This window comes from Musa acuminata, chromosome BXJ1-6, assembly GCF_036884655.1.
Source record: "Musa acuminata AAA Group cultivar baxijiao chromosome BXJ1-6, Cavendish_Baxijiao_AAA, whole genome shotgun sequence".
Taxonomy (NCBI): domain Eukaryota; kingdom Viridiplantae; phylum Streptophyta; class Magnoliopsida; order Zingiberales; family Musaceae; genus Musa; species Musa acuminata.
In genome coordinates this window covers 42,205,734-42,221,889 of record NC_088332.1, presented here as the reverse complement: position 1 = coordinate 42,221,889, position 16,156 = coordinate 42,205,734, and the positions used below count along the sequence as shown (strand labels likewise).

The 16,156-nt window shown below is 36.2% G+C and overlaps 1 protein-coding gene across 2 annotated transcripts; it reads left to right on the top strand.

The window, feature by feature from the left end:
- Window positions 1–2,545: 2,545 nt before the first annotated feature.
- Window positions 2,546–14,910, top strand: LOC103989505 (mediator of RNA polymerase II transcription subunit 33A). Of its 2 annotated transcripts, XM_018827977.2 has the most exons (13): window positions 2,546–3,029; window positions 5,250–5,360; window positions 5,650–5,997; window positions 8,736–9,046; window positions 9,155–9,246; window positions 9,335–9,539; window positions 9,627–9,689; window positions 9,811–10,021; window positions 10,492–10,606; window positions 10,843–11,004; window positions 11,121–11,799; window positions 13,246–13,452; window positions 13,592–14,910. In XM_018827977.2, exons 1-13 carry the CDS (start codon window positions 2,746–2,748, stop codon window positions 14,698–14,700), a joined length of 3,897 nt encoding a protein of 1,298 aa, XP_018683522.2. In that variant the 5' UTR covers window positions 2,546–2,745; the 3' UTR covers window positions 14,701–14,910. The 2 variants fall into 2 exon arrangements, with proteins under 2 accessions (XP_018683522.2, XP_009406649.2); XM_009408374.3 differs by having other exon boundaries at window positions 9,335–9,689.
- Window positions 14,911–16,156: the final 1,246 nt, after the last annotated feature.

Below are 16,156 nucleotides of genomic sequence, written 5' to 3'. Positions count from 1 at the left end.
ATGATATGAGGTTATTACCTTTTCTTGAAAGAAGAACACTGCTCCTCGGTCAAATGATTGCGGACTGCCTCTAGGAGCTCTCAATGGAAGCCTCCAATACAATTCCACCTACGGCCACAACGAGCAACACTGTTAAGGAGGATGGTAGGCTGCTGGTGAACCTCTCAGAGGGATAACCTCCCATGCTGCATTTGTTGGCCTATGACGTCCATGAGTGTCCTCTGGCAAACTCTCAGCGACTACACTGGCCTCAAGCACACTGTCCCAACAAGACTGGAGATCTGAATTGTTAGCATCCAAGGTGCCCTCTCCATGGAGCACCTTGCCTGAAAGGCAAGCGTCACTGCAGTGAAACTCCAAACGCCAACTGCAACTCCAAACTCCAAAGAAAGAAGGTTGGGGTGAACAGGAAGGCTCGACTAGGACCCTATGTATATACGGTTTGATGAATGTTTCATAGGTACTCACCTTATTAACTTGCACTTTGATACATGAAGGGGAGGTGGTCGGAGCCAAAGGAGAACAAGCAACTTGATGAGTCGAAGCATCATAACATCATTGTGATGATCTAAGAGGATGTGAAGAGTTCTGGATTGCTATCTTGGAACAACATGGGTCTTAACGTCCATGCAAACCTATCCCTTCGTATGTTTTTATTTATTTATATTATATTATAGTTAGATTTAAGTATAAAAAAATATTATATTCGGCTTTGTGTTTGCTTGTATGAGGATCATCAAAAGGATGACAAACAAACATTTTGAAATACACATAGTAGGAAATCTTTGAGTGGAAATAGATCTTCATTCATATACATTCATCCAAAGATTAGATATATATTTTTAATCTAAAAATCTTACTCTACAAGAAGATATATGACAATATACATATGAAGACTTAATTCGTCTTGATATCGGAAGTCTTTTTGATGTAGTTTGACTTCTTGTATATACTACATATAATTTATATAATATACATAATATATAATACAAATATAAGATTTATAAATAACATACATAATATATTATAATACATATTATTTGTAACATATATGATGTATAATATATAAATATTAAATTTTGTATGCTATGCATTATATTATATATATTTATAATTTCATGATATATTATATATTAATTTTATGATATATAATATATAATATATAATATTATACATATTCTATATGGATATTATATATTATATGTTGTACATTGTATATTATACTATATTATTTATATTATTTGTATATTGAATATTATATCACATTGTATCATATTTTTATTTTTTATTATATTATATTTTATTATGTTGTTCACATCTTCGCCTTATAAACTAAGAAAAAGAAAGATTATAGAAGAAAGAAGGATTGAAGAACTCTAGAGGTTGAGCGAGTCAAAGAAGAAGAGTGGTGGTCACTTGAGGCGAAGACCGGTGAAGGAGGTGGAAGAAAGCAATGATTGTAATAGGGTTAAAGGTATGGACGTGCACATGAAAAATGATGTTATGAATAAAAAACTAGGAGGGGAGAGAGAAGAACCAGGAGGGGAGAGAGAGTAATGAAAGAGGAGAGAGGCTTAGTAAAGTTGTAAAGTTGGAGGGAGCAAATAACAGAAATAAGATATAAGTAATTGACAATGGATATCACTAGACGAAGAGGGTTTCACTTATTATCATTATTGTAAGTTTTCCGTAGACTAGGAGGAGACAGAGGAGAAGGCAAAGGTAGAAATTAAATAAAATGAGGAGGAGGAGGAGGAAGAAAGTAAGACGATGATTGATGATGAGTAAGAGATGAAGATGTGTAGAAGGAGGGTGAGGGAGAGGAGGTGATAGAGGATGAGGAGAGTAATGATGTGTAGAAGAAGTAGAAGGGTAAAGAGATGGAGGAGAAAGTATGACAAATAAGAAAAGAGATAAGTTGAAGGAGGAGGTGGAGACTAAAGAGGAGGAACGAGAGAAGGCCAAAGAGGAAAAGGAGGAGTAAAATTGGGTTATGGGTTTAGAAATTTTGATTTGAGTTATAATATCATTTAACATAAAGGATAAGATTATTTCTATCCAATTAGAAAAGTAAAAAATGATTATGAGGAATATCATTCGAAAAAAAATAAATAGTAAACTTTTTTCGATAAATAATAAATTTTTTATAACTCTAATTAACTGATGCAAAAAAGAATTGTATGGAGGAATTCTTCTGCATACACCGAGCCAGCGTTACACTGTACCTTATCTATTCCACCCACAAAATCACCCGCCTAAACTGGGACACGGACTTTCCATCCACACGTCTAGTGGACCCCCATTTGATTAATGTGCGGATTTTCCGCCGGAGCTTCGACACGTGGGAGTCATGGCACCGCAGCTGAAAAGTGGGGCCCGCACATTTGCGAAGTAGAAACGCTTTTTTTGTTTCCGCAACTGCGGAATAAATAATGGAAATCCTTACCAACCCCAACGATCGAAACCAAACACAACTAAGAAACTGCAAAACAACAAAAAATAAAAATAAAAACCTGGAAATCACACTTTGGGTGAAGTGGTGGTGGTTGGTCGTCGCCCTGCGAGTTACTCGACCACGTCGCCGTCACTGCAGGTTTCCATATTTCCTTGGGGAAACGCTGACGCCCGGTTACTCCGAGGTCGTTTCCCCGTCCTGTTCTCGTTCTTATCGTCCCTCGCCGGTAAACGCACCAAGGCGGACGACCGGATCGACTCGGCGGCTGCGGGACGTATGCGTGCCAAGTTATGTCGCTGGTGACAGAGAGTCTCATGGGCTCGCCGTGGGACGAGGTGGCGGAGTACACGAAGGCAGCCCAGGGGACGGGCTGCGATCCGGCCGTCTGGACCGTCCACGTCTCCTCAACGCTGGCGGCGCACGTCGTGCCCCTTCCATCGCCGGAGCTCGCCCAGCTGCTGGTTTCCCACCTGTGCTGGGGAAACAATGTTCCCCTCGCCTGGAAGTACGTCGAGAGGGCCCTTGCCGCCAACATTGCTCCGCCCATGCTGCTCCTCGCCCTCCTCTCCGTCAGGTCTATTGTGATCCTACGCCCGTTCTTTCAGAAAATAATGAAGTCTCACATTTGTTCTGGATCTGTGCGGATTTTTCCGCTCTAGGGTTTTCGGAGATCATCCTTTTTTAATTATTTTTTTTCCGGGTTTTGGGTTGACAGAAGGTCGAGATTCACTTTGCTTTTCGAATTTTTTTCACCTTTAACATTTGACTGCAATTCATTCTTATATAATTCCAGATTTGCTTGGACCTGATACGGATTTTGTCAAGCCCTAGAATTATGTGTGCTTGCTATCACACTTCGAATTGTGTCAGATCCCTCCTAACTCTATATATGTGCATACTATCCAATCCTTCCCACAGCCAGCCTCCAGCTCAGAGAAACTGAATAGGTTGTTCCGGATAGGTCATTACTTGTTTACTTTTTTGTCAAAAACAAGCATGAACTTGAATATTTACCAAATCTGGACATATTTTGCAGTTGCTAGTGGTATGGAAAAATAATGATAAACTAATAATTTACATGTAAACTAAATAAGCCACTGTAAGACTCACAGAGTAGGTGGTTAACTGAATTCTATGTTTTGTGCTTGGTTTGATGGCGTGAAGAGACAGTTCACGAGAAAAGAAGTATGAAAAAACATTCAGTCTTTATCCCATTAGGGTTAAGCACTTCAAGATCACCAGAATTCCTCGACAAAAAGCTAGCCATGTGAAGAAAGCTCGGGAAGATGCCACTTCTTTTTCCTAAAGTTGTTATTTTCAGTAAATTTTGGGAAAATGTAAGTCATCAATCATGTAACTCGTGAAAAAATTTCAGAGAAGATGCCACTGTATTTTCTCGCTGAAGTTGTTCTTTGCTGCCAGGCCGTACCCAAAATCCTCAACTTTGGACTGAAAATCATAACTGGTTACAAGTTGTCAAAATGTTATGTATAAATGCTAAGTAAACCATTGAAAAATCCAATATTATCAAGCTAAATTTTGAAACAGTCTAAGCCATTGATGCCAAAGTCTGAATTAAATCCATGTTTATTGGGAAAGAATTGAGTCCTTTTTTGTCTTTATACTGAAGTTTTCTTAGGCTGAGTACTTCATCATATTTGGGATGAACTTTCATGCAGTGTTATTTGTTGATGATATTATTTTAATTATAATTAATAGTAGGAATTGTCTCTAAACTATTTTTGGAATGACAATGTTAGCTTTAAAACTAATTCTTTGGATCAAATTGGTCCCCAGAGTTAACCTTGGAACTACTTTTCCATAATGTGTTAAGCCCATCTAATTAGCATAAACAGCCATTTTCACACATTATAAAAGTACTTTTTCATCCCTCTTATATTCGCATGTCTTAATTGTGGTGACTCAGACTTAATGCAAGTTTAAGCTGGTTTCTGATATTGCCAATATTTGCAATGTCGATTAAATTCTCAAATTCAGTTGGGTCAGCGGCCATCCCTTAGCCAAATGGATTCAATTCCTTATGGGTTCTTTATTCCACCTATGAAATTTTGGGGATGATGACTGATGTGTATAGTCACATTGATAGTCAAATGAATTTACATCATGCCCAAAATAATGCCACAAGTGCACATAATATAAGTACCAACTCTTCCATGTGTTGGCATCAATATGGTGCCTATATGACACACATTTGACACATGAGGGGTCCACTAAAAACTGAACTTGATGCATCCAGGAGCCACATGGAATCCATTTGGATGATATGTTGGCACATGATGGATGCAAGTTCATTGCCAGCAATCAACAAAATGGTCTGTGAGACATTTTGTGTTTGTGTTTGTGGATGACATGTTAGCCCATAATGGACGCAAGTTCATTGCCAGCAATCAAGGACTACTGGTGGGAATGGCCCCTCTATGTGAAATAGCAACCAAGCTCCAAAATATGTTCTTATTAAAATTGGTCCCTAGAGGTTAATGTGTTGGGCACTGTTTTCCCTGGTATTCCAAACCCACCTAGTTGCCATCAATGATCACGGCCTTCTAGAATTATTATTTTTCCACCCTTTTGTACAATAATATGACCAGCTTGTGGTAACTAGCGCACAAAATAACATTTTTAGGATCTTTTACAGTGTCTTCTGCCTTTTCTTTTCCTTTTTAGTGGATAGTAGAATCTAAGATGATAGTGGTGTTCCTTTGAGGTGGTTATAATTTTTCCTAGTTCCCTGCTTCTTGTGCCACATTAACTTGAACTTTTGTTTCTTTTGCAGGATTATTCCAAGTCGATGTTCAAAGCCGGTGGCATATAGGCTGTATTTGGAACTTATCCAGAGACATGCGTTTATCTTCACATCTCAGATAAAAGGACCAAGCTTTAAGAAGTTAGACAAAGTTTTCATTTTTCCACCTTAAATTGAACAATTGCATCCTTATTGAACTTTATCCTCCGTAAATAATGACTTTGCTTTCAGTCTGCGGCATCCTGAATCGTGGAAGCATTTCTTACTATTTTGTTTCCTTTTCTGATGGAACTAACATAAATTTTCATTTTTTACTGTGGTTCTCAAAACAAATTTTGGAATTAGTTATGGCTACTTTGATTATTAGTTGGTCTAATTATTGCGTAGATTAGTGTGATAACAATCCTAGATTTTTCTGTCTTGTGTGCAGGATAATGGCGTCAATCAATGATGTTCTTCATCTTTCTGAAAAATTTGGTATCCAAGCATCTGAACCAGGGGTTTTGGTAGTTGAATATGTTTTTTCCATTTTATGGCAGTTACTTGATGCAACCTTAGATGATGAAGGGTTGCAAGAATTGACACCAGAAAAGAAGGCCAAATGGATATCTAGGCCACATGACATGGAGATAGATGGAGAAGATGCATTTGATGAGAAAAAGACTGAATATAATGAAAAACTGCAGAAAGCAAATACTATAATGGCGATTGAACTCATTTGGCATTTCCTGAACCATAAAGTAATTTCCAAGCTTCTCTCCTTGGCACGTGAAAACATGTATGAATTTTCTATCTCTGAATCAATTCTGCATGTTTGCAAGATGTGTCAGCTCTCTTTATATAACTTGATGTTTTCTACTGTTTTAATTAATGAGACATCTAAACTGATGCACTTTTGGTTGAATTACCAATTTGGCATTATATTCTTAGAAGACTGCAAATCAAAAAGATTTATGTGGGCTCAAAATTGTTGATTTACCTATACTATGATAGTCTACCTTGAACTCTAAGATGTTTCAAATATAGTTCACTAGTCCTGGTTTCATGATGTTGTCTGAGTTGAAGAGTTTTTTTTGTCCTTTTCCTTAGAGAAGCAAGTTTGTATCAGTTTCTATTTCACTACAGAAATTTGGGGATGAAGTTTATTTTCCCATTTTATGAGATAATTTCTTGATACGAAAGATACTGATAAATGTTCATGAGGTCCAGGACTGAGTACAATTAGTGGCAGTTTTGGAGAAACAGGATAACATAGGATTAATTGCATAAAGATCCCGAGTCATTGGATATCCATTGGTGAAGATTTTGTAAATATACATAATTTGCACACCACAATTGAAAAAAATAAAACATTATTTCATAATACTTGCAGTAAGAGACTTTTGTTTCTTATAGTTATGGTTTTGCTCCATTCAGATTTTTCTTAATGACCACAAAGGTAGAACAATTTAACAGAACATCAGAAAATAGGATAGTGGAAATAATGGTAGTCTATGTCTTGATAAAAGAATTTCATACATCTGAGTATGGTGCTATGCTTGGAGATGAAAATCAGAGTTCCAGTGCAAGAGGCTTCCACCACTATGTGATTTTAGAAAGGCTAGTGTACATAGCCTTACTCCAGCATACAAGCATACAGAGAGGCTGAAGGGATCTAGCCTGCAAAGGATCATCAGAGTTCATGCTATATGTACTATTCGACATGCAAAACTCAGCTTTGGATGGATTCTCGAACTTCTTATGTGTTTATCCAATGAGGAAGGGGATTGTTTGCATCTGGGAATATGTAAATGATAAGCATGACGTGAGATATTTGTAAATGAAAGACAACTCCGAAAATTGATCAAATTCTTTCATTCACCCTTAAGAAGGATAAAAGAAACATGGATATTGTGCAACAATAACCAATGGTCTCTCTACACTTAATTTGACAAAATCATCTTTACAAATGTGAAATCTAACTTATTTTGACAAAATTCTGGAAACTATTCTCAAATGTAAATTCTAACCTTATCTTTCAAACAAGGACATTCTGGTTATCTTCATTCTTAAAGTTAAGCAACTTAGTTGTATTTGGTTAAGACAGTTCCGTTGATCTTGTAGCCATTTAGAGCTTTGATGACTTTGGATCTCTCTGTCCTTGTTCTATCTATTAAATGTTTTATTTAATCTATGAATTTCGTTATATTATAAAAGTGTCATGCTGTACCTTGGCATTACAAGTAAATTAGTTTATTTTAGCTTACATTTAGAAAAAGAAGAGTTCGATGTTGTTAATCATATAATGTAATGTTTTCGATCTTTTAAAATTTCTATAGATAGAAGAAAATATTTGAGTTAAAAAATTACCGTATCATTGTGTCATCTTACAGCTTAGTGATAAATCTCCTATTCTGCAAATGATCATCTAATCTATCAAACATAACTGCAACTTATTTTTGCTTCATGCCATGCTTATCCTTGCATAAAGATTTGAGACATGCTATATGATTTTTTGTGTTTAGGACAGGTTTCTACCATCAGTCAAATATAATCTCTAAGCCTTTAGTTATTCCATGAACTGTCATCAGCTCAACAGTTAGCAATATGTTTCAATTGGAAAATGTTAATGACTTAGTACTATATGTGGCTTTTGGAAATCTAGGTTATTAAGTTGTTTATCATCCCGAACTGAATTGCTGTCTTTTGCTTTATCAACTCAGTACTCTCATGCTGTCATTCACCGGCCACATAAACCTTGTGAGCTTACTGTGTTAGTCTTTGGAGCTTTGTGGAAGAAACTTTAGGATTGCAGAAAGAAATTCCACACTTCATTCTTTGCAAGACAAAAACCTTATCCTGAACTTGATTTTGTATAGATTTTCTCCATTTTGTTAACAATTATTCATTGATAAATATAAATGTGTTTGAAGTTCTTGATCTTGGATTTGAATTAATCATGATTGGGCAGTAATGTGCTAAGAAATGTAAACCACTACTTTATTTCAGTGCATCTACCAGTCATGGCTTTGGTTATAACATTAGTGTTTAAATTTAATACTGATTACTGCACCTTTCTTTAACTATTAACAATATATAAATTTAAAATATAAGCTTTTCTCATGTCTGGCTCTAAACATTATTTACTAGAACAATTTTCTTCATAATATATGGTGGTTGCCAAAGTTCATATACCTTAAGCATAGATTTCCTGCCAGCACCTACTTTAGATTAACATAGTGATGTCCTAATGTCTGAATCTGCACATACTAATCAGGTATTGATTAAACAGAAATCATTTTGCTACTTGTATGTTTTATATGGATGCTTTGTTGGATACAAACTCAGACTTCATTTGTTCTTAATATGGTTGAACCATAAGGTATTTTTGTTTAATCTTTTAAAACTTTCAATTGTCTGGTTGTAAAATATTTGTTTACAATAATTATTATCTAGGTCAATATATTGACAATATAGAAAGCTATGTTTCACAAGACTTTGTTAACTTACAATGACATTTTATATTTTAATTTTTAGGCCATCTCATTGGGGTTCTTTTGCTCAACGCTTACACTTGCTCGCGACAAGCTCCTCAGCGTTGCATAATTCAACAATATCTGTTGATAAGTTGCAGCAGTTTGTTCAGGATATTTGGAAATTTGGCAGAGAATGGAAACCTAGTCATCACCAAGAAATCTGCACTCTCATTGCTCATGGATCTTTACCATCTGCTGGTGGCTGTTGTCATGGATCTACTAGTGGGGCCCTCTGGATTCCAGTAGATCTGTATCTTGAGGACTGTCTTGATGCATCAGTTGCTGCTACTGATGCAATCGAAGTTCTTAGTGGTAAAAGAATTTGCATACAATAAAAAAAAAATTCAGAACCTTTTTCTATGGGCTAATTTGAGTTGATTTGTTTTTCTATATATTTACTGTGTAAATATTTTATTGCAGGATTAATCAAGGCTCTTCGAGCACTTAATGGTAGCACCTGGCATGATGCTTTTTTAGCCATTTGGATGGCCTCTCTTCGTGTTGTACAAAGGGTAAGGATCTCTATCTCTTTATGCAAATGCTTTTACATGGTTGACATCCAAATAAAGGTTACTGAAGAGATTTATTTCTTACAATCAGGAAAGGGATCCTCATGAGGGTCCTGTACCTCGCCTTGACACACGGTTATGCATGTTACTGTCGGTAACGATACTTTCCATTGCTAACATTATTGAGGAAGAAGAAGCAACTATTATTGATGAGGCTGAACTGAGCAATCAATGGAAAGAAAAAACTGCAGGTGGAAAGTGCCGCAAAGATCTGGTGTCCAGCTTACAGATACTCGGTGATTATGAAAGCTTGCTGGTTCCTCCATTGTCTGTTACCTCTGTAGCCAATCAGGCTGCTGCAAAAGCTATGATGTTTGTTTCAGGCCTTACAGGTGGTAGTGGGTATCTGGAGAATGTAGCCATGAGTGACAAGACAGTAAATTGTGGTAAGTGACTAAGTTCTTCATTTTTAAAAGTTTATATAATTTCTTCTAATGTTTGCTTATTATTATTGTAAATGGCATCGATAGTTATCTGCTTAATCTTTACTGTTTAAATTTGTTTCAGCTGGAAATATGCGACATTTGATTATTGAGGCTTGTATTTCACGAAATTTATTGGACACATCAGCCTACTTTTGGCCAGGCTACATTACTGCACGTATCAACCAGATACCTCATTCAATGCCTAATCAAGTGCCTAATTGGTCTGCATTGATGAAGGGTGCACCTCTAACTTCATCAATGGTAAATGCTTTGGTGGCAACTCCTGCTTCAAGGTTCTGGGAATTTTGACTCAATCGCATTTAATCCTATTTGTACTATTGTAAATAGAAACTGATGAATGCATAATTGGACAGTTAAATTATTCATCGTGATACTTCTTTAAGTAATTTTTGAAAAAACCAAGGTTAAGTTATTTTTCCTAATCTACACAATACAACTTCCTAACTTAATGGTCAATCATAATTTCTCATGCTTACATGCCATTTAGCAAGCATGCTAGATATTTATTGCCACCACAAAAATGTAGTTCTTATGAGGTGTTCATTACTTCATTCTATTATATTACACTCAAAATGTGTGACAGAAGGTGTTAGTTAGATTTTCTTTGTTTTAACCTTTTTATTTAATCATTCAACTATCAATTAAAAATGAAATTTCACTGAAATTCTTTCATAAGGCCATGTGTATGGGATGGTTGATTTAGAATAGCAGCCCACTGAAACATTAATTTATGTGATGGAAGCTTAGCAGAGCTTGAGAAGATATTTGAAATTGCAATCAATGGATCAGATGATGACAAAATATCTGCTGCCACTATTCTATGTGGAGCCTCTCTGTTTCGTGGGTGGAATATTCAGGTTAGTCAGCAGCTTATATGCTGATTTTTGAAAATTTTCTTATTTTTGCTACTGTTACATGCTATTATATGTTCTTAAATAGAATTTGTATAACTTTTTCCATTTAATTTGAACTACAAACATCTTCCCTTTCATATTGTTTGCCTTAAGAAAAAAAGGAAAACAAATCTCATAATTATTCTGCTCTAAATTCTAAGTATACATTAGAATATAACGTGATGTTTGTTATTTTGTAGGAGCATACCGTTCGCTTTGTTGTGAAACTGCTTTCACCTCCTATTCCTGTTGATTATGCTGAAGGAGAAAGCCATTTGATTAGTCATGGTCCTATGCTTAATGTTGTTCTTACTGGAATATCACCCGTGGACTGTGTTCAAATTTTCTCATTCCATGGCCTGGTGGGTTTAGATTTTGAGGCTGGTTATGAAAATCTTTCTATGACATCCTACCACTAGGCGAACCAATTTGCTATTCTTTTCAATGAGAATTATTTTTTGTGCATACCTATATCCAGGTACCGGAACTTGCAGGAGCACTGATGGCAATCTGTGAAGTGTTTGGATCTTGCTTTCCTAGTATCTCATGGACCAACACAACAGGGGAAGAGATATCTGTCCATACAGTGTTCTCTAATGCATTTATTCTTCTATTAAGATTGTGGAAATTTAACCATCCGCCACTTGAATATTGCATTTTGGGAGATGGTGCACCAGTTGGATCACAATTAACTCCTGAATTCCTTCTCTTGATTCGTAATTCTAGAGTTTTATCTGATGCAAAATTAACCAAGAATAGAAGTAACCATGGGCGACTGCCAACCAGTACAAGCTCATCATCTGTGCATCCCATTTTTGTAGATTCGTTTCCAAAGTTAAAAACCTGGTACCGACAGCATCAAGCTTGTTTAGCATCGACACTTTCTGGACTGGTTCATGGAACTCCAGTGCATCAAAATGTGGATGCTCTTCTCAACATGATGTTCAGGAAGTTCCCTAAAGGTGGTAGTCAACCAGTGTGTCCTGGAACATCTGGAAATAGCAGTTTAAGCAGTTCTTCAGGTCCAGCAAGTGATGACAACTCATTCAGACCCAAGCTACCCGCCTGGGACATTATGGAAGCAGTTCCATTTGTAGTTGATGCTGCTCTTACTGCTTGTTCTCATGGAAGGTTATATCCACGAGAATTAGCAACAGGTTTGTTAGTTTTACTTTGGGTATAACCGTATAAGTTTCCTCAATACTAAACCATCATCCTAAAATGGACTAAAAATATTTACTCTTATGCTACAAGAGTGATTTTGGAAATAACTTTCATGCATTTCTTATGTTTACTTGTGTTCAGATTACATGACCAGAAATCACAATGTTTCATTTCATATAAAATAACTTTAATGCATCACCATCTTTTTAACTACTTGCTTAAAAATTATAATGAGCCATACAGATTCATTTTACAAACTTAGTTTAACTGTAGATTGGAGGAAATGCGCTTTAGTAAAATATTTCTTTTTTAATACAATGGTTCAGTGTAGCTACATTCAAGTGGATGGTGTTACAATATAGTGTTTCTTACAGTATATATTGATGATATAGCCTAGTGTCACTTTGTCAAATCATGATCCAATTTGTATCACTAACTTGGGTTATTCATTGTTTTACATAATATGATTTTGTTAGCAATGACATGAAAAAAAAAGATTATGACAAAACCACCTTTGTATTTAAATGTTGCATTACTAAAGGAGAAGCAAGATTGCTTATAGGGGTAAGGTTGCATATGTTGATCCTTCCCAGACCTTATATCGATGGAAGTCTCATGCATGAGGTTGGTCGAGAGGGCTACTATAGTCATCAATAATATTGAAAATATTCACAAGTAACAAAAAGGAAGTGAATAAGAAATTTTGATAATGTATGGAGATTCATAAGGTGATGATGTGGAAAGCTAGTCTCTTATGGGCCCCACTTATTTGTGGATACTAATGTCACATCATTGCTTGTTACATGTAGTGCCCATGTGGTACAACTACAAATCCTATATGTAACTTGAATTCATAAATAACATAATAGTAAGTCTATATTGCACTGATGGCAATTTTGCTTGGTTTTGCTTGTATCGGGCAAAATTTCTTGATTCAAGCCTGAACCGAGTCCCCGACCATCCCCATTTCGTGCGGTCTGATCTGGTCCATTAAAAATGAGTCTTCGGTATGTACAATGACTGAGGGGGAGAAGTCCCAAGCCCTAATTGCGACTTCCCTTTAAACAATTTATATTTTTAATGGACCAGAACAGACCACCCGAAATGGTGGCCCACGTCTCAGTTCGAGCTTGGATCGGTAAATTTGGCCTGGTATAAACCATGGAAATCTTTGTGAGAAGTACATAAGAATTCATGCAGCCATGCTTTTTGGTTTTCCTTCTTGACTATAATTAATTGAGAAGCTTTTCCAGTTAAGTATGATGTCTTAAAAATTCAAAAGCTTAACTATGAAAACAAACTATTCTAAAACTTTATATGCTATGAATGATTTTGTAACATAAATCATTGTTGGATCTGTAATATATGCTTGATAAATTGTTATAGGCATCTAATAATGGTTTAACATGCATTTAACAAATTTGACCTGATATGTTTAGGCCTCAAAGATCTTGCTGATTTTCTTCCTGCATCTCTGGCTACAATTGTAAGCTACTTTTCTGCTGAAGTAACACGAGGAGTTTGGAAGCCGGCTTTTATGAATGGAACTGATTGGCCAAGCCCTGCTGCAAATTTGTCAACTGTCGAAGAAAATATCAAAAGGATTGTTGCCGCAACTGGTGTTGATGTTCCAAGCCTAGCTGCAGGTGCTCATCTCTATGCTGTATTCAATTTAACTTTTCCTTCCACTAGTTATCTCTTTTGGATCATGCTAGAAGGGTACATGAACTTGCTAAGTGTGGAAGGAAAGTCTATTTTGATGGTTAATGCCAACTATCAATGCAGGAGGAAGCTCTCTTGCTACACTTCCATTACCCTTGGCAGCCTTTGTGAGCCTTACGATTACATATAAACTTGACAAAGCCTCAGAACGATTCCTTAATCTTGCTGGTCCAGCTTTGGAGAATCTTGCAGCAAGTTGTCCTTGGCCAAGCATGCCAATTGTTGCAGCCTTGTGGGCCCAAAAGGTGAAGAGATGGACTGATTTTCTTGTGTTTTCTGCATCACGCACTGTCTTCCACCACAACAATGATGCAGTTGTTCAGCTTCTCAGAAGTTGTTTCACTGCCACACTTGGTCTGTGCACTCAAATATCCAGCAATGGAGGTGTGGGTGGACTTCTTGGACATGGATTTGGTTCTCATTTTTCTGGAGGCCTCTCCCCTGTTGCTCCAGGAATTCTATACCTCCGAGTGTACAGATGCATTAAGGACATTTTTTCACTGACAGAAAATATTCTTTCCCTATTAATGGATGCAGTCAAAGAAATAACAGAAAGTGTCGTCAGCAAGGAGAGGTCCGATAAGATGAAGAAAACAAAGTACGGAATGAAATATGGGCAGGTCTCACTTGCTGCCGCCATGACACAAGTGAAGGTGGCAGCTGCTCTTGGAGCAACATTTGTGTGGTTATCAGGGGGATCAGGCATTGTCCAGTGTTTAATACAGGAGATTCTTCCTTCTTGGTTTCTCTCAGTCCATGAGTTAGATCTCGAAGGAGGGAATGGGGGGATGGTATATACTTTGAGCGGATATGCTCTGGCTTACTTTGCTGTCCTCAGCGGAATGTTTGCCTGGGGCATCGATTCAGTATCTGTTTCCAAGAGACGGCCAAGGGTCATTGCATCCCACATGGACTTCTTGTCAAGCGTCTTGGACGGGAAGATCTCACTTGGATGCAATTGGGTGCTATGGCGTGCATATGTCTCAGGGTTCTTGGGCTTGGTGGTGCAATGTGCACCGTATTGGGTGCTTGAGGTGGACTTGCACATCTTGAAGAAGCTCAGTCGAGGGCTAAAACAGTGGAAGGAGGATGAGCTTGCACTCGCACTGCTCAAAAGGGGGGGAGTTGAGGCGATGGGTGCAGCTGCTGAAGTGATTTTGTCTAATGAATGATGGCCATGCCCGGATGTCTTTTTTTTCTTCTTTTTTCTCCCTGAGTATATTGTTTGACAGCTTTACTAAATTTGTAAAGGTCCTTTTGTTCAGCTAAAAATCGTGTAAATGTCTGAGGTGTTTGTAGTTTTCGATCTCTATTTCTTAAAAAATTCTCTAGTTATGTATAATAATCGTAGCTTGTAGCAGTTAATTTTCCCTTGGATCTCATGTGGTTGATTTTGTTCAAGTTTCCAAGTGTAATTTTTATTTCCTCGTAGTTGATAGAGGAAAATAAGGTTAAAAGAAGTCAAGATAAGTGGTCTTGACATTTGAATTGGACAATGATAAAGAGGGGTCTGCAAGGAGACACCATTAAAAAAAGTCAACTTCCACTTGATCAAGAGAATACTAGTCTTGAATTCTCAACTTTATCACAATATTAAACCCATTACAGTGATCCCTATTTCTCTGGCCAGCCGATTAAATGAAAAAAGAACAATGGCGTTGTTGTTTAAGTTTTACATCTTTTTGATAAGTTGTAATATTTTATTTGTGCATCAATTTAGATGTTTACATGAACCAATTTTTCACTATTGAGTTTGTTTATCTTATTTTCGATTATAATTGTTATTCCACTGCTTTATGTTGATTTTGGTAACAATTTAAGTCCTAATGGTTGGATTTGACTTTGTTTAGATTGTTCTGATCACAAAACTCATGATTCACTGATTTTTTTTTTATGAAATTGATAACTATAATATGATAATGAATTAGATTATGAGATTACAGTTTTATTTTATATATCATGAGTTAAAATCATGAGTAATTTATATTTCTGTATTATGTGATTTGATAGTCCAGTCATAATGTTTATAAATCAATTTTTATCCATGATTAGTTAATGCTTATGAATAAAAATGACATGATGATAAACTTTGTACTGGACATATTGATATTCATAGGCCATAATGACATTATGCTTATAATAATTAAAGATACATATGATAATTAATGTATTCTATTAGATTATTTTGTATATTCAAATATATTATATTGGGTTTGAATATATTCAATTGTTAACTTGTTGAATATTTATTTAAAATGACTTATATAAATATTTCTAAGCCATCATCAATCAGCTAAATCCTACTATCAACCAGTACAAAATAATAAAAAGATATTTTATGCCCTTAATAAAATATTTCTATATTGTTTAATGGCGAAAAAGATCCATGTACATAACCTAAACCTAAACCAAAAGAGACGACCATACTTGCATAGAGTTCAAACAAGTGCTTGATGCGAGAAAACATATTTACATAGACCGGCATGTATGTATGTAACGTAGATGCCTTCTTAAATACTTTACTAAAATGGTGCATAACTTAGAAATACGATTTTGGATATGAAATTTATATTCTAAATACTTTGTTAGAAAGAGAAATTAGGAAATCAAAATTTTACCGTCAAATAA

Excerpts from the sequence above, each read along its gene's own strand:
- LOC103989505 (XM_009408374.3), top strand. The coding sequence starts at position 2,746 with ATGTCGCTGGTGACAGAGAGTCTCATGGGCTCGCCGTGGGACGAGGTG. Across the intron at positions 5,361-5,649 it reads AAAGGACCAAGCTTTAAGAA|GATAATGGCGTCAATCAATG; the intron begins GTTAGACAAAGT and ends TCTTGTGTGCAG. Across the intron at positions 9,247-9,334 it reads CTCTTCGTGTTGTACAAAGG|GAAAGGGATCCTCATGAGGG; the intron begins GTAAGGATCTCT and ends TCTTACAATCAG.